General features: G+C 43.4%; 1 protein-coding gene and 1 long non-coding RNA gene across 3 annotated transcripts in view; one reads left to right on the plus strand and one right to left on the minus strand.

Annotated features, from left to right (window-relative positions):
- Topaz1 (testis and ovary specific TOPAZ 1) overlaps positions 1–8,915 on the minus strand; it is a 71,730-nt gene extending 62,815 nt beyond the window's left edge. For both annotated transcript variants that reach the window (XM_048424107.3, XM_048424105.3), the window contains exons 1-2: positions 8,585–8,915; positions 5,614–8,017 (exon numbers count right to left, since the gene is read on the minus strand). In XM_048424107.3, the coding sequence (XP_048280064.2) occupies positions 5,614–8,017; positions 8,585–8,915 (2,735 nt within the window). The remainder of the gene's footprint in view (positions 1–5,613; positions 8,018–8,584) is intronic.
- Positions 8,916–9,167: 252 nt separating this feature from the next.
- On the plus strand, positions 9,168–13,103 carry LOC125393719 (uncharacterized). The gene is made up of 4 exons (XR_015001523.2): positions 9,168–9,274; positions 9,970–10,043; positions 11,106–11,207; positions 13,023–13,103. It is a non-coding gene; the product is annotated as an uncharacterized LOC125393719 (long non-coding RNA).
- Positions 13,104–25,265: the final 12,162 nt, after the last annotated feature.

The following is a 25,265-nucleotide window of genomic DNA, read 5'->3' on the forward strand; positions in this document are numbered from 1 at the left end:
TAAATATTCTATAGTAATTCATAGACTAATAGAATGAAAGCCACAGAGAGACCCAGCATGCCCCTCTTCTGGAATGCTATTTTGTTGGGGACATAGACTTCAGTGTGGATTACTGAAGTCTGAAGTTCAGGTTTCAGCTCTGACATTTAGAAGCCATGCTCATTGGAAAATTATTAGTTTTAGGTCAATTATTAAAAATAAGAACTTATTTCTCTCTTTCTTTTGAGACAGGGTCTTACTATGTGGCTCTGGTTATCTTGGCACTCACTATTAAGATCAGGCAGGCTTTGAACTCATAGAGATCCACCTGCTTCTGACTCCTGAGTGCTGGGATTAAAAACACATGACACCATGCCTGGCTCAAAAATAGGGAGAATTTCAAAGGTAGACCTGTTCCACTAAGCTATGCACTCATCACAGACAGATACTAAGCAGCAGTTTTTATAATTTCACGCAGCCCTGCAGCCAGAACAAAACAGGTATGAAGTAGGAAGGAGAAAAACAGGCAAAGGCACACAAAATACAACGAATGAGAAGAGAATGACCTTTATTTTTTTGTGAAAGTCTTTACCTCCTTCCCAACCTTCCCACTCCCGCCCTTTTCTGTCAAATCTGGTGGTGCAGGCAGATAGATCTCTATGAGTTGGAGGCCAGCCTGGAAAACAACAGTTCTAGAATAGCCAAGGCTACATAGTGACACCTTGCCTCAAAAACAACTAAAATAAAACCCAACCCAACTCCCCAACCACAACACGAATCTGGTGGCAGGGACCCTCTGCTCATAAAGACTGATCTCTTGGAGAATCAGATGGGATGATATGATTTGAACACCACATAAAGTGACACGCTTTGTTTTGATTTTGAAAATCACTTTTATGTCTGTGCACATGTCAGCCCTGTGTGTGCAGCTGTCTACAGAGCCCAGTAGGCAGTGGTACCCGTGAACTAGAGCTACAAGCAGTTGTGAACTGGTGTGTGTGGGTGCTGGGAACCAAACCTAAGCCATCTGGAAGATCTCTACGTGCAGACTTTTGTTTTCTAGGTGTGGCCCTAGACATCTCCCACGTTGTACTATGGCTCCTCATGGATTTAACTCCTGTGGTATTGGTCTGAACTGATCACCACGCAGTGACAGCATCAATTCTGTACTCTAGAGCTCACACTTTCATGTCTCAACGTCACACCATCTACTCACTAAACCTTGTTTCCCAGCATTCTTCAATTATCAGTTTGTCCTAGATTAGATTCACAGCTTCCATTTGCGCGCACACGCGCACACACACGCGCGCACACGCACACGCGCACACACACACACACACACACACACCATAATGTATACATCAAAGTAAGTTGTTCAGAAATAGCCTGCAATATTCTCATGTAAAAACTGAAAAACTATTATTTGGGGGTGGGTGTGCGCACACATGTGCACATGCACCTATGCATGCACATACATGCACCTATGCATGCACATGTCAAGCCAGGAGCAGGTGTCAGGTACTGTGGTCTCACCACTCTCTGCTTTATTCTTTTGAGAGAGCTCAATGGGCCTGAGTCTCGCTAGTCACTGTTTTTTGGCTAGGTTGGCTGGTTAGTAAATCCCAGAGATTCTCTTGTCTCCAACCACCTGTACTGTGGCTTCCTAGCTTTTTCCAGGTAGAGGCCAGGGATCCCAACTAGATCCTCATTCTTGTGCTGCAAGCAAGCTCTCTCACCCACCGAGCCATCTTCCCAGACTCTCAAGATCACAGCTTAAGTCCCCTCTTTCTTTCCCTCACTATATGAGGTACTGGGTTTCCAAAGATAAAACATGGGTATTTCCTACTCTCTAGAAGCCAGTGTTTGTGAAGCAGGATTAAGAGCTGTGAGCTACACTCTCATCAAATGGCGTCATAATTGAGGTAGCACAAGTGCTCTGCAAATATGCAGGGCTTCACCCCACAGGCAGACAGGGGTGATCTCCAAAGTATACAAAGAATCAAGAAACTAGTCATCAAAAGATCACATAATCCAATAAAATAAATAAATGGGGTACAGACCTAAACAGAGAATTCTCAACAGAGGAATCTAAAATGGCTGAAAGACACTTAAAGAAATGCTCAACATCCTTATTCATCAGAGAAATGCAAATCAAAACAACTCTGAGATTTCATCTTACACCTGTAAGAATGGCCAAGATCAAAAACACTGATGACAACTTATGCTGGAGAGGTTGTGGGGGAAAAGGGAACACTTCTGCATTGCTGGTGGGAATGCAAGCTGGTACAACCCCTTTAGATATCAGTATGATGATTTCTCAGAAAATTAGGAAACAACCTTCCTGAAGACCCAGCAATACCACTTTTGGGTATATATCCAAAGGATGCTCAATCATACCCACAAGGACATGTGCTCACCTATGTTCATAGCAGCATTGTTTGTCATAGCCAGAACTAGTAAACAACCTAAATGCCCCTCGACTGAAGAATCGATAAGGAAAATGTGGTCCATTTACACAATGGAGTACTACACAGTAGGAAAAAATAACGACATCTTGAAGTTTGTAGGAAAATGGATTGAGCTAGAAAACAACATTTTGAGTGAGGTAACCCAGATATAGAAAGACAATTATCACATGTACTCATTCATAGGTGGTTTTTAAACATAAAGCAAAGAAAACCAGCCTACAAATCACAATCCCAGAGAACCTAGACAACAATGAGGACCCTAAGAGAGACATACATAGATCTAATCTACATGGGAAGTAGAAAAAGACAAGATCTCCTGAGTAAACTGGGAGCATGGGGACCATGGGAGAGGGTTGAAGGGGAGGGGAGAGGCAGGGAAAGGAACAGAGAAAAATGTATAGCTCAATAAAAATCAATTAAAAAATATGCAGGGCTTCCTAGCTGCCTGCTCTGAGTGCCTGAGCAAAGCTGTCACAGCTTCCTACACAGTCAGGTTCATACCTACCTTTCCCTTTGTGTCAACAAACCCCTCTTCTCCTACCAAACCTAAAACAATCCAAAATTTAAGGATCAATAGTTTTACTTTTCCAGGATGACGTTCATCCTCTTCTAAATTCCTACTTTCCAGTTACTCAGTGTTTTGAGCTTTGTTTCAGCCACGTCTGGTCCCTTCATCCCCAGCAACACAGGAATTCCTCCAGATGTCAGTCTTGAATTCCCATCTTAGGGCACCATTCACTAATAATGTAGCATATAACAAGTGTCCTAGGAGAGACTAACCATCCTGTACTGTTACAAATATCCCCAAAACATTTCCAATTATTTTTAAGTGAGTTCAAATGTTTTACCAATTTTAACTATTATATATTTGCAAGTTCATCAATGCAGGCCTTGGAGAATTCTCATAAGCTTCTAATGCTTTGTATTTTAACATAGCCATTCTTCACTGTGGAGACTACCAAAAATAAGCACCTTATCACAATATAAACACCTTATCAAACACCCCAACAAGGTCTGAGAATACTAACTACCCCAATAACTAGATAGCTCAAGCTTGTACTTGTTTATCTGTAAGAGGCAGTTCAGAGTCTGACTCTCACAGCAGGAAAAAGAAGTACGTGGATTAGTAACTGAAAGGAAAAAGGGGCAGAGCTGAAAGCTGCAGTCATGGTTTAAGCATTGTTCAGTTCTAGATTCAACCTTCTGTGCAACCACTGGCAGATCCTCTGGCTATGGTGGCTTCTCTTTCTCTTTTAAGGTTTAGTTTAGCACTCCTATGTTCAGTGTAAAACAAAAATGAAATTATTAAACTACTGAAGAAAAATGCACTTATTTAAAACTGAAATTCTAGAAGCAGATATGAAAGGCAAAGAATTGATAAAGTATACCTAGTGCTCTTTATCTGAAGGCAAATCAAGTCCAAAGAAATCAGAAAAGTTACCTGAGAAAATCTTGAGGGCTGGGGTATGCCTAGTGATTGGATGCACAGGTTCCCCTAGCACCACACCCACAAATCAAATATACAAATAACATGTCCTGCACTTTAGTTCGCAATATTTATTTCTATCTCCCAGACATCAAAGATGCTTGCTCTTTTTTGTGCAAGATGTGCATGCACAAAGATGTGCATGGGTGTTCTGCCTACATGCATGTCTGTATACTATGTGCATGTCTGGCACAGAGGCTCAGAGAGGATGTTGGGTGCCCCGGAACTGGAGCTACAGAAGGCCATGAACTACTATGCGAGTGCTGTGACTCAAACCTGCGCCCTTTAGAGGAGCAGCTAATGCTCTTAACTGCTAAGCCATCTCTGCAATCTCAAGATGTTACTCTAAAATGTAGAATTTAATTTTCCCTTTTATTCTTCAAATGAAATAAAATCATGAAATAGCAGGTTTTCCAAAGGCCCCCAATAACTGCATCTTACTGAGCCCTGTTATGAGGACTGTCAAGTGCACTTGAAAGGGCTGTGTGAGCTGGGTAGTGGTGGCGCACGCTTGTAATCTCAGCACTTGGGAGACAGAGACAGGCGATATTTCATTTGTATTTTAATAAATAAAGCTTGCCTGAAGATCAGAGAGTAAAACAGCCCCATCGATCAGCCTTACAGACCAGACAGTAGTGACACACACTTTTAATCCCAGTAGCCATACTAGTCTGCCACAGAAACGGGGTGGTGGTGGTACACACCATTAATCCCATTCCTAGAGAGGAATATAAAATGGGAAGGAGACAACTCTCAGACAAAGTCTTACTCAGAGATTCCTGGAGGCAGGATCACCATTTCAGACTGAGGTTGAGGTAAAAGTCAATGACTGGCTGTTTTGCTTTTCTGACCTTCAGGTTGAACCCCAATTTCTGTTTCTGAATTTTTATTAATCGTGCTATAGAGCTCTGTGAATCGGAGGCCAGCCTGGTCTACAGAGTGAGATCCAGGACATCTAGGGCTACACAGAGAAACCCTGTCTCAAAATACAAAAAACAAAACACTTGTGTGGTAAAGGACTGATCACCAGGTGGACCTAATCACTGAGAAGTAACTGGGTGATGAGGGCTGAACTAACCAATGTTGCATACAAATATAAACCAGAGCTTAAAGAATTATAAAAATATAGTCAAATGTGATATTACATAACTTTTGTACCAACCAGAACAGGCCATGTTCCCGAGCACAAAGGTTACAGCCACAGTAAAACTGCTTCAGGTAAACTAGCCAACCTGGGCAATGATGGCTTAAAACAAGTATCCTAAAAGTCAGGTGTAAAACACTTTCCTCTGCAAACTAGTTTAGCCTTTAATTCCACTTCCAAGTCTTGTTTCAAATAAATTTCAAGACTTTTCTGTGCCCTGAAAAATGATTTTTAAAATATCTTAACAAGGAATCCACAGAAAATGGGCTAATTCATTAGTAAACTGGTTCAAACGAGCTTAGCTACATGTTTAATGAAGAACATGAAAATAAACTCAACTGATGAAGTCACTTAATAAATAATCTTCGATTTAAAAACTAATCTGCTTTGTATGTTTCAAGAAACATACATCCTTTACTTCAGCATAGCGACAGTTTTAGGTATCAGCAGTAATATTCCGTGTTTAATAAATATTTAAAAAGGAGCTTTGGACCCCAACAATCATTTGAACCAAAGGCATTCTTGAATATGCATACCTCAAATCACCTGCTTCTTTTTTCCCTGGAAGTTGCATGTGGTTAAAGTCTGCTGGTGGGTGCTCTTCAGATACACTGGGCTCCTGGCTTATCTTGGAGACATCTGAAGCAAATGAGAGCTCCCCTTCACTGGTGATTCCGAAGAGCTCCGGGTCATCTTGAATTACATCAATTAAGAGGACATCATCTTCATATGCCTTAAGAATATCTGGAAACCCCAATCTGAGTTCTGAAATGCTTTTAGTCATTTTCCTACCACTCACTTCAGAAGGAATTGGCACAAATGCTTCTTGTTCCTTAGAGCAGAATGAACTTTGCTCAATATACCCAAGATCACAAGAAAAAGTATTATTTTCAAGTTTAAGAGACATAGACTCCTTGTTAGAAATAATATTGCCAGGTTCAGAGACATGATTATATGCTTTATTATCATAACATTTCTTTGCAAAGCCTGGAGAAGTGCAGGAATTCTTATTGTAGAACGAGTGAGAAATAGCTTGCCCTGGAGTTACGCTCTTCGGTATATTCAAAGACTGAGGTCCTGAAGTTGCTGCGCAGATATTTTCCTTATTTCTGCTTTGTTTTGCTTCTACTCCAGACAAACTGTCGAGTAGCTCTAGGGGACTGTAAGCAACTCTCTCACATGACCTGGCATGTACTTCTTTTCTTTTTCCTGTCTTGTTCTTTAGTAAAGGGATTTTAAAATTAGTCAGCCGTCCTGTGTTTAATATTTTAACCAAATCTGGAGCCACAAGTGTTTGCTTAGTAATGCAAGCTTTTCGATGAATAGCTTTGTTTGCAATGTTATTTGTTTCCTGGCTCTCTTGGGATGCCATTGTCAAATTAAGTTTTGATAAATTCCCTCTCTTTTTCTTATTTCCTGTTAAGCTTTGAGTTACATTAGTTAACTGGGTGTCTTCAGCAGCATTAGAAACTACCTCTATCCCATTTCTGGGTTCCTCTATCTTTTTATCACTGGGTACAGCTTCCTTTACAACCATCAAAGTAGGTTCTACTGAAGACAAACAGTTTAAATCAGAATCATACATTTCTTTACTTGAGGACTCAATGGTTCTTTCTGTTAAGGGTTGCTGTAACAGCTTGGAGTCAGTTAAGCGACTTTGATTTGTTTGGTGTATGATAGACTCATGTTGCCTACCATTTTCCAGAGACCCTGGAAGTGAGAAATTGAAACCTGACAGGGGAGTCTTTTTCCAACACTGGGCTGTTATTCTAGCACAAGAATAAAAAGGCCAAGTCCTTTTACCGGTCATTGGTGTAACTCTGCGACAGCTCACCTTTGACTCGTCACTCTCATTTCTCAAATCTCCCCACGGGTATCTTTTCCCCATACGATGACTATCACTGGCTGATCTTGCCGAAGAGCTTATCACTGATTTAAAATATTCTTCTGGATCCATACTTTTGCATCCCAAGAACTCTGAAGTAATTTTTATATCCTCTTTCAAACGTGATTCAAGGGCTTTCTGAAACACAGCATTCACTTGATGTCTGGGACTTGTTTTCTCTACTGTTTCTGGGAGACATAAATGGTCCACTGGAGAGAGCGTATTATGGTTTATTTTTCTTAGAGCTTTTAGGAAACTCTTTTTAGGCTCAAAGGTCTCTGTTTCTTTCCCTTCCACACCCATTGGGTTTTCTTGTAACACCAACTCTGAATTGTTATACACATTAGAGAAATTAAGATCAATAATTTTTTCTTCTTTTTCAGACAATTTCATCTTTTTTCTGTGTTTTCTCCCAGCACTGCTCTCCTCTACCAAATATTTGTTTTTTTCACTTTGAAGACAAGAAATCAAGCCATTGTTTTTATTTTGGTATGAACGACTTTCTCCAAGCAGTAATTTACTGCCTGTTACATTTCCTTCCGTTTTTGACAGTTTATCAGTCTTCTCTGCGGGATGCCTAAGGTTTTCTCTCTTTAACTTCGAAGTGTTCTCTGCTATGTGCACCCATACACCTTGAGGTTCATGCTCAAAGTTGTTTTCATTATCAAAACCCTCAGAATGGAGGAAACAGTGATCAGGTGATTCGAAACTGCAACATTTTTCTACTCCAGGTGACAAGCTGTTACAAGAGTATTTCGGAGTATTCTTGTACAGTTCATCTTGGAATTCAACCTTAATATTTTGTATTGCCTCGTCCTTAGTTATTTTGAGAGACGGATTTTCTAAACTTTTACATTTCTTAATTCGAATCCTTCTTTTAATATCGTCTACCAAATCTTCCTTAGCCAAAGACTGTAACAAAGCCATAGTCTGAAATTCACTGCACTCCACTGTTTGTAATGACTCCGAACTGGTTAATGACGCCTTTCTTACCAGGTCAGTCCCTGGCTGTGGATCATCACTTGGGGCTTCAGTAACTTTTCCTTTCTCTTTGGCTGATCAAAAAAAAAAAAAAAAAAAAAAAAAGAAAAACATACCAGAAGACATTTTATACCGGGCAGAAAAAAAGCAACACCAGTTAACAGAAAATCTGTGAAGCCATCCATTTGTATTTCCCTGAAGAGCTGTTAAGAAGCACAAACTGATTTTAACATTAAAAATTAAAAAAAAATCAAACAGGTTTCATTGCATAGCCCAGGCTGACCCCAAATTTGAGATTCTCCTGCTTCAGCCTCCCATCTTCGGGATTATGGGTGTGCATCACTTCGGCCATCTTTAAGGTCTAATTAAGAACTACAACTAAACCTCTATAAATTCTAAAACGGCAGAAAAACCTTTATAACATCATTTTACCCTAGTTAAGTTAAACCACTGGTATTAATTCTTTCTACAGCCATTACAATGACGGGCTCCTAAATGAACGTATACTTTTATAGGAAAATCCTTCCCACCCTGCCTCTTATCCATCCCGCGCGCACTGGTTGGGACCACACAAACTCAACTAAAGGCTAGCCATAAACAAAGACGGAGGACAGCTGAGGTGTGGCCCCCAGTTCTCTTACTGTGTCTTCTGGGGTGAAAAGGGAGCTCCACCTCCTTTGTTGCTCCTCTGCAAGGAAGGCCCACCGGGTCCCCGGCCCCTCCGCTCACTGCCTTCCAGGCGGCGGATGTCTCACCCAACTTGTCACCTTCTGTCTCCTTTCTCCCGGGAGCCTGGGCCACCACTCTCCTCTTCTGCCTGTTCTCCTCCTCGCGCCCCCTGGCCTCAAGGCTGCAGCCTCCCACCTCGTCCGGCTCTGGCGTCAGCGGGAGGCTTCGCTTCCTCAGGCCTCGGGCGTCGCCTTCGCGCCCTGGGGCCGTGGTGGGGCCTGAGGGCGGCGTTGGTGGCCGCATTTGCCCACCGCCGCTCGTCCAGCCGCTCTCGGGAGCCTAGAAGGCCCCCAGGTCTGCGACCGCTGCTTCCACGGCGGGATACAGCCCACCGCCCGCCCAGGGCCTGGCCTGGCTGCGCACTGCACCGCACCGCACCGCACCGCACCGCACCGCCTACCGACTCGGCAGGAAGCGGAAGTGGAGCGGGCTGGGCTCGGCTGGAGGCAACCGGCTCGGTGCCTCGCGGTCCGCCTGGCCACATGCTCCGTCGAAGGGCCCTCGCTGCAGCTGGCGGTGACACGGCCTCATTGCACGGGCGGGTTTGTGGATGTCACCCCGGTGGTCCTCCCTCTCCTTCCTCCAGACCTGAACGTCCAGAGGTACCTGGGCGCCTTCTCCCAGCCACCCCGACCAACCTAACCGTAGGCTACCTAAATGACTTCTAACTACTCCCTCAGTCTCCTGGGAGGCCACTGCCGCTTTCTTCCTAACACCTTCACTTCCATACAGGTGGCCCAGGCCCCCCACCCCAGCTTCAGACATGCAAAATACCATTTATTTCCCAAAAAAATCGCTTCTCTTTTGTTGGTGGCGAGAAACTTCTAAATGCTTTCTTGGATCCCTTGCACATAAATTTGCCAAATCTAATCGATTCTATTTTCTGTGTTTGTTACTTCTCCTTCCCTCCCTTTGCCGTTACTGTCTCTCTGGCCCGCAGACTTTGACCTACAACGTCATACTTCTAAATTTTATTGATGTCTCCATCCCTGCACCAGTTCAGCCGAACCTGACCAGCTTGCCAGACCATGCCTCTCCGTTGAAGGAGAACGCTCGCACCCCCCCCCCCCCCACGCACCTTGACCCTTCATGAGCTTCCTTCGCTTAAAGATTAGAACAGAGTTTAAACTCCTTGTGTGCTTTTTGGATCCTGTCTGATGTGCCTGTCTGTGATTGTTTGGTCAGTTATTATCTTACTGCCCTGGTGTCTTTACTGTCCTTCAGTGGAAAACTACGCCAAACAGGCACACTTCCAATTGTTGCTGATTCATTGAGTTTTCTTGTTTTGCTGGGCCAGGCTGACCTGGAACTTACTATGCAGACCAGGCTGATGTGGAATGGACATACTAGCTCAGACTGACTTTGAACTTGGTAAGTGTTCTGCCTGACTCCCAGCTACTAGAACTACAGGCCTGAGCCACCACAAGGAATTAATGGGAACTTTCTTTCTTTTTCATTTTTCTTTTTTCTTTTTCTTTTCCTTCCTTCCTTACCTTCCTTCCTTCCTTCCTTCCTTTTTTGGACAGGGTTTCTTTGTGTAGCCTTGGCTGCCCTGGAACTGTAGATCAGACTGGTCTCAAACTCACAGACATCTGCCTGCCTCTGCCTCCCAAGTGCTAGTTTAAAGGTGTGTGCCACCATTTCCTGGCTTGTTTTCCTTTTTAAACAGCTATATAAGTGATAAGTGACAGACACTCAAAATAGTAGTCTATGCACATGTGCATTCTTTCTAATAGCTTATTCAATTTTCCATTGTATTGCAAAGAAATCAATTTCTACTTATACTTAAATTGTTCCTATAACCATTTCAATAATCCTGATCCATAAATGTGTTTGTTCTTTATTCTTAAGCTGTGAACTAGTAGTTATAAAATGTACTTGATGAGAGAAATAAACTCCTTAACACAATTTTCATGTCTCTATGTGAGACATGCCTTTTAAAATAAATTAACACCACACATGGCTTTCATTTATGCCACCTTGAGCTCCTCCTGGAATTCCCCAGATCACATGGACTCTGCCTGTGCCTATCTATACCCTTATTCTTAAAATTACTTCTTTGCTTGTGTGCCTGGAAAACTACAATGCATCTCCCAGAAAAGCTTTCTGTTGCTTTTTGTCTTTACATTTGGAGGGTTCAGAAGTCCCCTTCTGCATATTAACACACCATTTTTCTTTTTATTATTGTACGTGTGTGGATGTTTTGTCTGCATGTATGTCTCTGTACCAGGTGGTGGTCTGAATATGGGTGGCCCCCGACAGGCTCATATATTTGAATGTTTAGTTATCAGAAAGTGGTACTACTTGAAAAGAATCAGGAGGTGTGGTAGTGCTGTTACAGTAGATGTGGCCTTGTTGGAAGAAGTGTGTCACTGGGGATGGGTTTTGGGGGGTCTCAGAAACCTATGTCCAGAGTCTCTCTCTTTCTTCCAGGTGCCTACAGATCCAGATGTAGTCTCAGCTACTTCTCCAGAACCGTGTCTCCATGCCACCATGCTCCCTACCATGATGACAATGGACTAAATCTCTACCACTGTAAGTAAGCCCCAATTAGAGGTTTTACTTTATAAGAGTTGCTGTGGTCATGGTGTTCCTTCAAAGCAATAGAACACTGACGAAGACATGTGCATTCCTGGTACCCATGGAGGCCAGAATAATCTGTGACCCAACATACAGGTGGGAATTTTTTTTTTCAAGACAGGGTTTCACTGTCACTTTCTAGCCTGTCCTGGAACTTGCTGTTGTAGACCAGGCTGGCCTCGAACTCACAGAGATCCTCCTGCCTCTGCCTCCACCACCTGGCAACCTTAACAATGGTCTCATACAGGAAGCATTCAGTATCCGAACTCCTGGAATTGGGAGAAGTCTTTTGAATCAGTGAACGAGCCGGTCACAGTGTGGTTTGTGAGAGTGTGGGACATAGGAGTTAATAGGATCAGTCTGACTGCTGTGGAGGCAGAGAAACTGAGTAAGGTGTCTGTCCATTCCTCCTTAAGGCAAGGGCTGCATGAGCATAAGACAGTGTGAGAGACATGAGCCCCTGATGGATTGGTTTATCAGAGGAATTATTAGGAATAATTTTTAATCTCCTTCTGAGGTCCCCATAAATATCACGGGCTGGGGACAGGGGACAGGTGCTATCGAGGGAATTAGGAATTAGAAAAGCTGTGTTTGAATTCCAAACTGGGCCCGATAGAACTATGTTCACAGAGGAGTTAAAGAAAAGAGATTCATCAAGGACCTCAAGGCAGGGTTGGAGCTTTAGCAGCTTTGCTGGGTTCTTTTTTGAGGGGGTGAGATCTTTATAAAGCAGAAGATGCTGTGGCAGACCCAAGTGACTTAGACCAGAATTTTTAGAGTGTCTGTAAAGCGAGAGAAAATTGAAGCAGAGCAGAGGAAGAGGTCTGTTTGGATTACGTGAAGACTTGAGTCGAGCTAGAGATCTATGGGAAAAAATGATAGAAAGCCAGACTGTGCTTTCTGTCTAAGGAGCCTCTGGAGGGCTTCAGGCTGAGGAGTTCACAGAAGACTTCATGATAGAACAATGCAGGTGCAGATGATCAAGATTATCAGGGTGGGCAATTATTCCCCCAGACTAAGAAGATTACATTTTGCTCTAGGAAAAGATTACGCTGGGGCGGAGTTTGTTTGTCCAGCCAGGAACTCTCCCAATAACCAGGCGTGGTAAACGGGGAGCCACTGTGCCAACCTGGGGCCTCTCTGACCCAGGAAGCCAGCAATTGCAGCAGGGGTGAGCAGGACCACTTTCTCCCTTAGCCCTAGGAGGTAGAGTTGATCAGATTAATGAGTTAATCAGGGGTGAAGTGTCACCATGGAAGAGCTCCTCAGTATGAAAATGTAAAGGCTCAGAGAGGATGACTGGGATCACAGAGAACTAATGAAGTTACAGGCTCCCAGCCTTGCTTTCCTACGGACCTTGATTGGTGGAGGAAGTGAAGTGACTGACACACGCGGTTGGAACCTTTCCAGGCTGTATTTAGAAACCTTGCTTGTGTTCCACTCCGGTCTCTTCTTAGCTGTGAACATCCGGGATTACCTGACACTTGCTCACAACAGATTCACCGAGGTTATCTTTGCAATCTCACTATCTGTTATGAGATTGTAGTTCAGGACGTTACATTGCCTGCTCATCCTCTGTAAAAGGTTTTGTTAAATAGATAGCATAGTGCTAACCTCTGAATGTTTTGAAGATTGGAAAGCCATTGGAGAGGCAGGGGAGTGCTGGGGAGGTATAAGTTCACAAATAAGCAAGGGTAGAAACAGATGCTACCAAAAGCCGTAAAGTTGTTGACTGAGATTCCCACTACCAGGTGTCCGTTACCTTTCTAGGGGGTGCTGATAAAGGAGCCACGTGAACAGGGAGGAGGAATCCAGGTTCACTTTGGTTTATCCTGAGCTCATCATCTGGGGTGAGTAGATGTATGTGTTATGTCTCCCCAGGAGAAGTCTGTCACACAACATATATATAATTGAAAATTATTAAAATGTAATTAAAAACATAAAAATATTTAAAATTATATAAACATTTAAAAAGCTGAAGGAATACTAGTCCACTCAAGCATACAGTTCTGGAAGCCTTTGCCCTTCTCCCCAATTCCCTCTGCCTTGTTAAAAACCATTAGATTACATACCTAAAGCTAGCCGCTAAGGTCTTTCCCCTTAGTTGGCCATTTTCTCCTCCTGAGGCTGACTATCAAGTCCCAGCTATCAAAGTATGAAAGTCCAGGAATTAGAAGCTGCCTTTAATTCACCTAGTTAACATGCCCAATCAAAATGTACGACATCCTAGCCCTAGCCCGTTCTAACACAGACTTCCCTTTTGTTCTTAAAAATTACACCTGCAAGGTCATTCGCTGCTGTTTTTCCGCCCAAGTCAGAAAGCAACCAGTTCAACTTTAATAAAGGAGCTGTCCTGAAGACAGGTGTTTGGGTGTGGCTTGTGACTAGTCTGGGGTCCGGGAGGGAAACCCCCCACAGCCAGCCCCGTGCCGGGATCTCCTCCAAAATCTGTATGAAAACAAGGACGATGGTAAAGATTAATGGCTTTCTAGTTCTTTATGACGTTCTCTTGGGACCTGAACTTTTAAAAAAGACTTCTTTCTTTTATAAAAGAATTTTGTTGTACTTTTGATTATTGTCTGACCTTCACTTGTGACAGTGGCATGCACCTGCCCACACATGTGCACTTATACATATACATACAAGTAGATAAATAGTAATTTTTAAAAAAAGTCTTTAGGCCTCTCTAAACCTACGACTTGCTGCCTTTCTCTCTCTTTTTCTGTTGCTGCAATATGAAGATAGGTAGTTATTTACTCTATAAAGTCTTCCACAGACTGGATTTGAGTGATTGGGTTACTTTGAGGTAATTTGTCATTTTGAGGCAGGGTCTCACCATGTGGCCTTGGCTGGCCTGGAATTGACTTTGTAAACCTGAGTGGCCTCAAACTCACAGAGACCCGCCTGCCTCTGTCTCCCAAGTGCTGGAATTAAAGGCATGTGCCACCACCACCTAACTTGAGGTAATTTAATTCTGTGATCTGAACTTATAGAAACTTGAACTTTGTGTTCTTTTTTTCCCAAGATGTTATAGGTGGCAATGCATTTTTTTTGTTTTCTTTTGAAATATTATTTTAAGTGTTGGAAAATATTATTTTAAGGTGTGTGTGTTACTTTTGTTTATGCTACATTTGTTTAACTTGTGAAGAACCTGTGATTCTTTGCCTGTCTAAAACACCCAATGGTCTGATAAAGAGTTGAACGATCAATAGCAAGGCAGGAACAAGGATAAGTGGGGCTGGCAGGCAGAGAGGATTAACAGAAGGAGAAATGAGGAAGAGATGGAGTAATGAGAAAACAAGGGGAGGAGAACACCAGGGGCCAATCACCCAGCCACCCAGCCACCCAGCCAGACACAGAGTAAGAGTGAAAGTAAGAGTTACAGAAGTAAGAAAAGGAAAAAAACCCAGAGACAAAAAAAGTAGTTGGGATAATTTAAGTTAAGAAAAGTGGACAAGAAACAAGTGAAGTTAAGTCAGGCATTCATAAGTAAGAATAAGCTTCCATTTGTGATTTATTTGGAATCTGGGTGCTGTGGGATAATGCTCTTGTACCCTGTAAAAATTTGTCAGTCATATTAGTTTACTAAAATGCTGATTGGCCAGTAGTCAGGCAGGAAGTATAGGCGAGGGAGTGGGTGAGCAGGGGGTAGACACCAGACTAGAATAATTCTGGGAAGAGGAAAGGCTCAGTCTGCAATCAGCACCCAGACACAGAGGAAGCAAGGAAGCAAGGAAGAGATAGTTAATAATAAGCCTGAGCTATAGGCCAAACAGTTTATAATTAATAAAAGCAGAAACTTCCATCTACAGCTGGGTGGTGGGCCCTCTCAAAAAGTCGAAAGAGTAAAACATCACACACCACCCAAGGGGAGACACATGCCCCTAGCCTTCTCTCCTGTGATTTAATGGTGGTAATAATCAAAGCTATGTGTATTAATTAAGGTCATACTCAGAGCTATGTGTGTTAATTCAGGTCATACTCAGTTCTGTGGGTATTTATTTGTAGTCTCCATGTTACCCTTTCCTTAAAAAGTTAAAATAAAAGTAAACTGAGTACACAGAGAAAGCATGGTGGTCACGTGACATCTGCCTCTGTCCTATCAAAACTGTCAACATTCCCCACCTTGTTTCTCGTACTAGGAAGATGTGAACAAGCTATACTTAGAGTCATAAAAATGAGACTCAGATGTTTTGAGAAATACAGAAACATTCCACATATTGAAGCATGCAAGCATTATCTCCTGACAAGCCAAGCAGCACTTTCTCACTACAAGACACTGGAACACATGGGCGTAAGAAGCAGAACACAAGTAAGAAATTGTGGAAAAGAGACAAAGAAGGCGCAGAATTAGTTTCCGGTGCGCATCATTGGTGCTGATGTAAGTTTTTCACATCATTATCGCGCCAATTAGCCTAAGTTAACACCAGCATCCTGCTTCTAAACACGAACTGCAGTCTCTTTGGTTCTGCTTTGACCTTCCCAAACAACTGTCTCTCTAAAACCTCAGCCGCTCCAGGTGGAACGTGATACGCCTCTGAAGTTTGGTCTGATGGACTCATAAGGGGATAACATTGCAACCTGTTGCTTCAGAGAACTAAGTCTTTGTTGAGTTGGAGTTACCTGCACCTTAGTTTGCTTTGTATTGTTTTGATAAAGAACATGACTAAAAGCAACTTGGGAAGGAAAGGGTTTATTTGGCTTACAATTTACAGTTCATCATGAAGGGACATCAGGGCAGGAGCTCAAGGCAGGAACTGAAGCAAAAGCCATGGAGGAGCGCTGTTTACTTGTGTACTTCTCTTGGCTTGCACAGCCTGCTCCCTTATATCACCCAGGACCATCTACCCTGGGATGGCTCTGTTTCTCGTGAGCTGAGCCCTCCTACATCAATCCTTAATCAAGAAAATGCCCTACAAATTATCAATAGGTGATGTATGATTAATAAAGGCTCAGAGACAGATATTGGGGTTCAGCCTGAAGATCTAAAAAGCAAAGCATCCAGCCACTGGCTCTTACCTCAGCCTCAGTCCAAAAATGTTTTTCTGCCTCCAGGAATCTCAGAATGAGACTGTGTGAGAGCTCTCTCCTTCCATTTTATAATCCTCTCTAGGGCTGGGATTAAAGGTGTGCACCACTGGGATTAAAGACATGTACTGCCCGGTTTCTATGGCAACTAGTGTGGCTACTGGGATTAAAGGTGTGTGTCACCACTGCCTGGTCTGTAAGACTGACCAGTAGGGCTGTTTTACTCTCTGATCTAAGTAAGCTTTATTTATTAAAATACAAGTGAAATGCCGCTACAAATGGGTAATCCAATAGAGACATCTTTTCAACTGAGATTCTTCTTCCCTGGTGACTCTAGCTGGTGTCAAATTGACAAAAACTAGCCAAGATGCCTACCTAACGTATTAAGAAACCAGTGCATCCTGGAAATAAGGTGGTTTTTGTAGGCACTAAACATTTGTAAGATTTTTTTTCCATTACTACTTAAGTAACTGTCTTTCCGTATGCACAATATTTCCACATGGAGAATTTGCTAGGAGTACTCAAGCAGACCTCTTGAGCCAGTTGGCACACTGGAGCATCAAGTAGTACCTAATGCACTGTGAAAACCCAGAGACAGTAGCATCAGGTAGTACCTAGTGCACTGTGCAAACCCAGAGACAGTAGCATCAGGTAGTACCTAGTGCACTGTGCAAACCCAGAGACAGTAGCATCAGGCAGTACCTAATGCACTGTGAAAACCCAGAGACAGTAGCATCAAGTAGTACTTAGTGCACTGTGCAAACCCAGAAACAGTAGGTTCCTGTGGGTGAGAAGTACGGCGTCTAATTGCAGCCGACTTCCTCTAATGTGGAAGCTCCAATGCCAGGCTTTCCATCTTCTCCTTTACTGTAGATTGACTTGTATATTTTTGTTTGTTTGTTGGCTGAGGTGATCTTCACAGCTGGAGTAAGAAGGATCTCAGAGCTCACCACGTGCTTCTAGGAATCTGCTGGACGTAGTTCTTGAATCTTTGCGCTGTTATCTGAAGTATTTGCTTAGTTAGTACTCAGACAGGTTGGAACCATCAGAATCTTTCTCTTCCCTTCCGTGCATCCTTCTATCTGAGAACAGTGTTTCTCTAAAGTAATGTCATCAACACATACTTTTGCAAATGAGCAGTTTACTAAAGTTCTTAAAATGAGATGCTAACTGATTACTGTCAAACATACAATAGAATCCATTTTTTATTCATTGCTTTAAACAATTTTCCTTTAAGTGTGTGCAAATATGCATTCACATGTAAGCATGCAGGTGCTCCTACCTGAATATGGTTTGAAGACAGTCTTCAATGTGAGTCTTCATTTTCCACTAAGTTTGAGACAGGTTCTCTTTTGTTGTTGTTCTGTATAGGTTACTGAGATGACAAATATCGCGTGTGTGAGGCTTTTATGTGGGTCTAGGGATTTGAACTCAGGTCCTCATGCTTGCCCAGTGAGTACTTTTACCCACCGAGCCCCCTCCCCAGACTTACATTCATTGCTTATTTCTTTACCACAGAGACACTACAGTCAAGGTTCCTAGACACTTGTCTAGCAAGAAACAGGCTTAAAATCCTTAATTATTCGTTACCTTGATTCTTCTCTCTCTTTTGTTTTGTTTGTTTCTGAAATTCAGTCCCATTATGTAGCTCAGATGACTGCATCTTTCTAAGTCTAAACTGGCCTTGAACACACAGGCCCTCTTCAGCCTTACAAGTGTTGGGTCATAGATGTGGGTGGCCATACCTGACTTTATGCTCCCCCTCAACCTCTCAAGTGCTCAGTCAGAAATGCGAATGACCACACTTGACTTCTTCTTTTACAACTTAATTATTATAACGTTTAATAACTTCTAGAATCACAGTCTATACTGTTAAGTATCTTGGCTTTTCTTTCTAACATTATTGAGGAAGCAGCTGATGTTTTGGTTGGCTTTTTATTACATTTTACTACCTCAGTTGTTCCCAAATTGTAGTTTTTATTAATGAAGCCAGTTTTCTCCTTTCTAAGGTGTAGTGAAGATCATAAACCTAAGAGAAGTCTCTTCTTAAAAAGAACCTCATAAAATAAATAGTAGGAGGAACCCATGAAATATATATCCTCACAAAACTATGCACAGTTTCAATACAGAAACACAAGAAATATGCAAATTCAGGCAGTATGACTCCCAAAAGTGCATGACTCCTCCGTGAGATACTGAGATCCTATAAAGTTAATTTAATTCAGATAAATAGATGAATGAAATATAGAAGTCAATGCAAAACCTGAACAAGAAAGCAATATGGCTAAAATTCAACAGAAAAAATGAGACTAGGACTGAAAACTCAAAAAAAAAACAACATTTAAGTACACACGTGTGAACTCACACACAATCTTTGACTGTGGTTATGTTGGTCTACCAACTGGGGACCAAGCATTTAAACACATGAGTCTATGGGGGCCATTCTCTTCCAAACCACCACAGCATCTGATGGTTTTCCTTTGGTCTCTGCACACATACATGTACATACCACACCACAGCACACTATATACATAAACAAATAAATGCCTAACAAAAGAATGTGTGCTGGAATTTGTTTTCTACACACTGCTGGCTTCAGGAACGCTCAGTTCCCCCAGTGTGTGGAGACACATCTAAAGAGATGTGGAGCAGAATAGACATCTTGTATGCAGTCCCCTTCCTTGGATCCTCAGTTCTACCGTAAGAGGCTAGCCCTAGATTGCAGTGAGATACTAAGGGCCTCGTTTTTATTGATTGAATCACATGTAGCATCCTTTTGGAGATATCAAATTGTTTCTTCTGGACTCTCCCTGGGACCTCCCACTCCACAAATGTGCCCTCCTCTCTGCCGCAGGCTGTAGGAGCTGGGAACTCACAACACACTGGGGAGACTGCATGGAGGGGTAGGGTAGCTGGGAGTGTGGGCTGGCTAGGGGGATAGAACAATAAAGCCTGAGGGTTCTGCTTTCTTCTCCCCACAATGTTGCCTCGGGAAAGCCACTGCCTGCTATTTCCCCGGTGAGATGGAGAACTTTCATACCGTTAGAAGTCCAGGAACTCAGGGCTACAAATAAAGACAACCAGAGAGAACCCTGCTGGTGTGAGGTGCTGAGAGAAAAGCCTCCTGCCCTTCGTCTCTCCACCCATGGGAGCAGGAACAGTACATGATCCAGCATGATCAGGTGGTGGGAGATAGAAGGCAGTTGTGATAGACTCTGGCTCATGGGTTCGGAGATGAGGTGGCTGCTTTTCAGTCTTCCTAGGTCCTATTTCCCAGGCAGAGAGACTCAGACCCCAAGGACGAGATTGCAGGCCCAAGGACCCTTGGCGAGTACCTGTCCATGAGAACTGGAACGAGACAGCACAGATCCTCTGAGAGAGATAACAAACAGAAGCAAAGGGCTTGACACCAAGGCAGATGGGATTGACAGCCAAGGTTGTCCTCTGGTCTTCACATGCACATGTACACACGTGTCCCTCAATACACGTGCACCTGTGCATAATCGCACCCTGTTCTTACATCTGCACCCCATGTGCCCCCCCATAGGCCTGTGTAAACATATACGCATATATAGACAAAACTTGCTTTCTTGCCTTCTGCACTTACTGGGAATCTGGATTTTTCTGTTTTTGCTTTGGTGTAACCTTCATTTTGGAGAGAACCCAGAAGAGAGAGGTTGTCTTATTTCTAGAGTGCTGAGTGGGTCTTTTTGGTTTTTGTTTTGAGACTGGGTTTCTCTGTAGCTTTGGAACCTGACCTAGAACTAGATCTGTAGACCAGGCTGGCCTCGAACTCTTAAATTACTTTTATTTGAGCTTTGAGGTAGAGTCTGTCTACTGTGCAGCCCAGGCTGACCTTCTGCCTTAGCTTCCCTATTGCTGGTGTGACAAACTCCAGCACTGCCATCAGCTTTGAGATGGGGTGTAAGCTTCAGCTCTCCACAAGATGCAGACATAGCCTTGCGCAGGACACATTTTTATCTTTACAACCAGCGTGGAGACAGATGCTGTTGTCCTTCTCTGAGACGTGGAATGGTTGGATTCATTTAAAATGGGCACTCTGCTCTTCAGAGAGAGGACTTAGAATCCTCAAGCATCCCTCCTCTGCTGTGAGTTCTCCTTTGTAGCCACTAGATGGCAGTGTGCCAAAAGCTATTCCTTCCATGTCGCTGATTGTCCAGAAATGCGCCTCAGTTTTAGATCTTTCTAGGATGAAAAATTTTGTCCATGAGCTCTAGGCGTAAGCTGGGAACCTCCGCCCTCGTCCCCGCCCGAGCTGCTCTCGACATGCACACGCATTGCCCCAGCACAGTTCAAACCAAACGCTCCTTGCTTTGGTTAAATGGTGCTTCTCTCCATAGACCCTCCTTGCCTCTGCTGCCTGTGGCGATTTACAGCTGCAGAGCGTCCGCAGCCTGATGACTGGGCCTTGGCTAGTTTTGCGGCCTCCGTTGAGAGTTTCATACTAAAGTTCGCCGTGCCCACAGATTCCCCAGCATTGAAATCTGGAGAAACGCAACGGCGAAGTTCACAAGTGTGTGTTGGGTGTGTCGAGAAGGCAACAATCCAGCCATCTTCTCACCAGAGCCATCTCCTATGTCCTCTTACGGAGATCCTGCTTGGTGTGTGGACACCTACCAAAATGTAGCTAAACAATAATAGCAAAGTTTGTGTCACTGAGAGCTAGTCTTTTTGAAGCTCTACACGAACACAGTCCACGCTTAGCAGCAGTTTCGCCTTCTTGTTTCTGTTACCATGGCTAACCCTTAAATAGAAAATTCCAGAAATGAACAATTCACAATTTTAAATAGCTTTCATTGCAGCCTGTGGTAATTATCCTGTTTTATAACTAATAGTTATGGTTAATTTCTTACCATGCCTAATTTGGAAATTAAGCTGTATCATAGGTGCGTGGGTGTTGGGGGAAACCTGGAGTGTTCAGGACGTGGTACTATTGAGGCGTTCAGAGATCTGCTGGGCATCCTGAAGCCCCCACCCCCACCCCATTAATAATGCTGGCTATTATTCCACAACAAGACTAAAAGTAATCTCATTCAGTCACGAGTTTTTCTTTAATCAACGGCACAGCGTTAATGGCTGCTGCTGTATCAATAGGGTTGTAGATTTATTTTATGACACCCTTTCCGGTGGTTAGACACCAACACGAGGCTCTCTGAGAACCTCGTCTGAAATCACACGTAATTCACGTGCTAAGTGGCCGAGCTGGGAGTCTGCCTTTTGTCTTCCTCGCTGGAGTTTAAAGTGTAATGGGGTAATTTAGTGGTTGGGTCCTCTTCCCTCTGGAATGTGCCTGGTGAAATGCCCTTCAGTGTGAACCATTGCACCACACCTGTGTTCAGGGCTTGAGATTCTTTTTCAGACTAATGGCAAAGAGCTTTTGATGGGTAATATCTCAATTCTAACTAACCTGTTAAATTCCTGTAGAACCCAGATAATCAGACTCCTCTTTTTCCAACGAACTTTTCTTTGAAACACATAAACAACATTATTACAGCTTCTGTTTTGCACCTGCCAGAATACACCAGGCCATTTGGAAATGATGTAAATGTCAAAGCGTTTCATGGACTGTGTGCTCTCTGCCCTCCTCCCCTTCTTCCTCTGCTCTCCTCTGCAACCTTCTTCCCTTGCTGACTGAACCCAGGGCTTCATACATGCTAGGCCTGGCACTATTGAGCTCTACCCCAGCCCCTTTTGACTATATACACTTAACTTTTTTGTTGTTGTTGTTGTTTTGTTTTTTGAGACAGGATTTCTTTGTGTGGCCTTGACTGTCCTGGAACTAGCTCTGTAAACCAGGCTAGCCTCAAACTCAGGTTCATCTGCTTTTGCCTTCTAACTGCTGGGATTAATGGTGTGCATCACCACCACCTGGCTACACTTTTTATTTATTTATTTTAAAGAAAGATGTCATGGAGTTCAGGCTGGCCTTGTAGCTGAGGAAGACCTTGACCTCCTGAATGCTGGGATTCTATGTGTGCATCACCATTCCAGGTTTATGTGGTGCTAAGGGTGGAACCTGGGTTCTCACACATGCTAGGCCAGCACTCTGCCACCTGAACTCCGTCCTTGGCATCTGCTGGGGAACATTTTATTGGCGGTTTCTATGAATCAGACTGTACCACTGGACTTTCTGCTAAGCAAGGCCTAGTGTTTCTGACACTGTTCGTGTGTGATGACTGCACTCACCTCCACAGTGTCTACTCCCATCGTTCAGCCTGTGGTCTCCTTGTAGGCTCCAAACCCAGCATCACTTTGTAGCCTCGTGTCCCTCCCGACCCCACCCCTCAGCCCACTCCCATTCACCTCCAGCTGTTTCAAAGCAGTTGCTGCATTTCTTCGCTGTGATTCCTTAGTGGACCTTGAGTTGTGCTCCAGTTTAACCGATGGCCCCTCCACTGCAAATTCCGCTCTTTCACCCCCTTCGGTGCCTTCTTTTGGGGATGCATAGCCACGGGCACAGCTCATTGGTGGCGCTGAACCTCATGTGTGCTCCTTACTCTTCCTTTCGAAGATCACACTGGCATTATGGAAATACTGGCCTCATGAAACATTAATAAATTATCTACTTTCTGGAAGAGTTTGTTTAAAACTAATATTTGGAGGTTTTGTTGATAGAGTGTTAAAAGTCTGAAAAAACATGTTAACGAAACTATCTGGGCCTTTAATTTACTTGGAAGAAGCACCTTGGAAAGTTCCTTTAAGAGTTAGGTATTCTAAGCCCAACAGTGTGGCACATGCCTTTGATCCCAGCACTCAGGAGGCAGGGGCAGGCAAATCTCTGAGTTCAAGGCCAGCCTGGTCTAGAGAGCGAGTTCCAGGACAACCAGAACTTCACAGGAAAACCCTGTCTCAAGAAAAAAACAAAATCAACAAACAAACAAAATTGGGGTATTCTAATTCTAGGTTTATTTCCTCTTGTATAGCTTTAATAGGCTGTAGTTTTTATGAATTTGTTCATTTTACCTGTACTGCATGACTTTATGAATAAAGTTCCTCTAATGTTCTTTTATCAGTTTACAGCCTTTCATTCCTGAGACTGGTAGCCTGCATTATTATTATTATTATTATTATTGCTAGTTTTTAGAAATTACTTTTGTTAGTTTGTTTCTAGAATTCAGAAGGAATATGATTTTCTTTAGACCTTAATTTTTTTCATTTGTGTTTTCTATAGTTTTAGAGAGGTTTTATTTATTTTATTAGTATGAGTAATTTGCCTGCATATGTGTAGTGCGTCATGTATGTTCCTAGCGCCCACAGAGGCCAGAGGAAGGCATTAGGTCCCAGGAGCTGGAATTACAGATGGTTGTGAGCTGCTGTGTAGGTACAGGGAATTGAATCCTGGTTCTCTGTAAAAGCACCTCTCCAGCCCGCACCCCGCCTTTTCTCTACTCTTAAATTGTCCATTAATTTGATCTATTCCATTAACTTACTCTCTCATACTTACTTTGGAGTTACTTTGCTTTGTTTCTATCTAATAAACAATATCTTTTAGATAATTGGCTTAAGATCACCCCTGCTCCTATCCCCCCCTCCTCCCTCTTCCCCCTCTTCTCCTCAGTCTCCTTTCTTATGACTGTAGGAGTCACTTTATCAGGGTCAGGGTGCTAGGGAACCTCCTTCAGTCTTTGAGATGCTGGATTAGGCTGGACATGGCCTTGGTTACCAAAAAATGTGCATTCTCCATTCTGTCTCTCTCTCTCTCTTGACTGCTTGATTTGGTTCCTGTTACCCGCATGTGTAGATGACTGTGACCTGTGAATCTGTCCCCCAAATGAAGACCCCTCTATTATACTCAATTCTGATCTAGTGTGGGGCTGTTTTATTCACATTCCCGTACATCTGGCACCCAATGTGGCATGTTCATGAGACCCAGGAAAGGAGTGCTTGTCCTGGCTGGATGCTACTCCAGACGCAAAGCTGTCATCGTAAAGAAGATGGATGATTGTTGGTACCCAGGCTTTTCCCGGCTCTTCGAGGTGCTATGCAGGGCTGTATCTCCTACCAGTCTAGCTTCCTGTCTTCTCCTCTGCTCGCTCCACCAGCTAGGGGAATTAGCTTAGAGAGTTTTGTCCTCTTTTGATATGGTAATTCCACCTGCAAGCAAAGGTTCCTGCAGCGGTGTGCTGACACTGCCACCAGTTCGATACCCCCTGCTTGGCTGCTCTGCCACTCGGGGGGCCAAGCGGTCAACACTATGATCTCACTCCCAGGTGGGAGGGGGCTCTTGTCCTTTTGCCCCCAAGTATATAAACCTGACATGTGCTAAAAAAAGTCGACATTTACCCTTTGGGCAAATGATCCTGGTCTCTCTGTGTGTGTGTCTGTTTAACTCCTAGGATATTGATCCAGACTCGCAGTTTGATACGGGAAGCGCGCACCCATATCGGAGAGTAGGGTTTCGCTGATTTGGGCACCGCGCCCTGGTGGCTGGAATTGGCCACTGTAGGTGGAGACTGCTTGTTGGCTTCCGGGCCACCCAGACACAAAATAATCACACAGAAACTGTTTTAATTACAACACTGCTTGACTTATTAGCTTAAGCTTATTAACTGACTCTTACATCTTAAAATAACCCATTCCTATTTTTTTGTATTTTACCATGAGGCTCGTGGTTTACCAGTAAGGTTCCAGGACAGACGTCTTTCTCCTTCTGCAGCTGAGCGGTGTCTCCCTGACTCCACCTTTTTTCCTCCTCTCTCTGCTTGGAATTCCCACCTTACTGTATCCTGCCCTGCTGTAGGCCCAAAGCAGCTTCATTATTAACCAATGGTAACAAAACATATTTACAGCATACAGAGGGGACCACTATCCCCTAAAAGTGACAGCTATCATGGGAAAGAAAAAAGTTGCAAAGAGGTCAGAGATCAAGTCCTTTGTGAAGGTTTAAGAGTACAGTCGCCTCATGCCCACAGGTCCTCTGTGGACACCCCCTGAACAAAACTGTTGTCAACAAGGATGTCTTTA

The sequence above is a fragment of the Myodes glareolus genome, chromosome 4 (genome assembly GCF_982192425.1).
Source record: "Myodes glareolus chromosome 4, mMyoGla1.1, whole genome shotgun sequence".
Classification (NCBI taxonomy): domain Eukaryota; kingdom Metazoa; phylum Chordata; class Mammalia; order Rodentia; family Cricetidae; genus Myodes; species Myodes glareolus.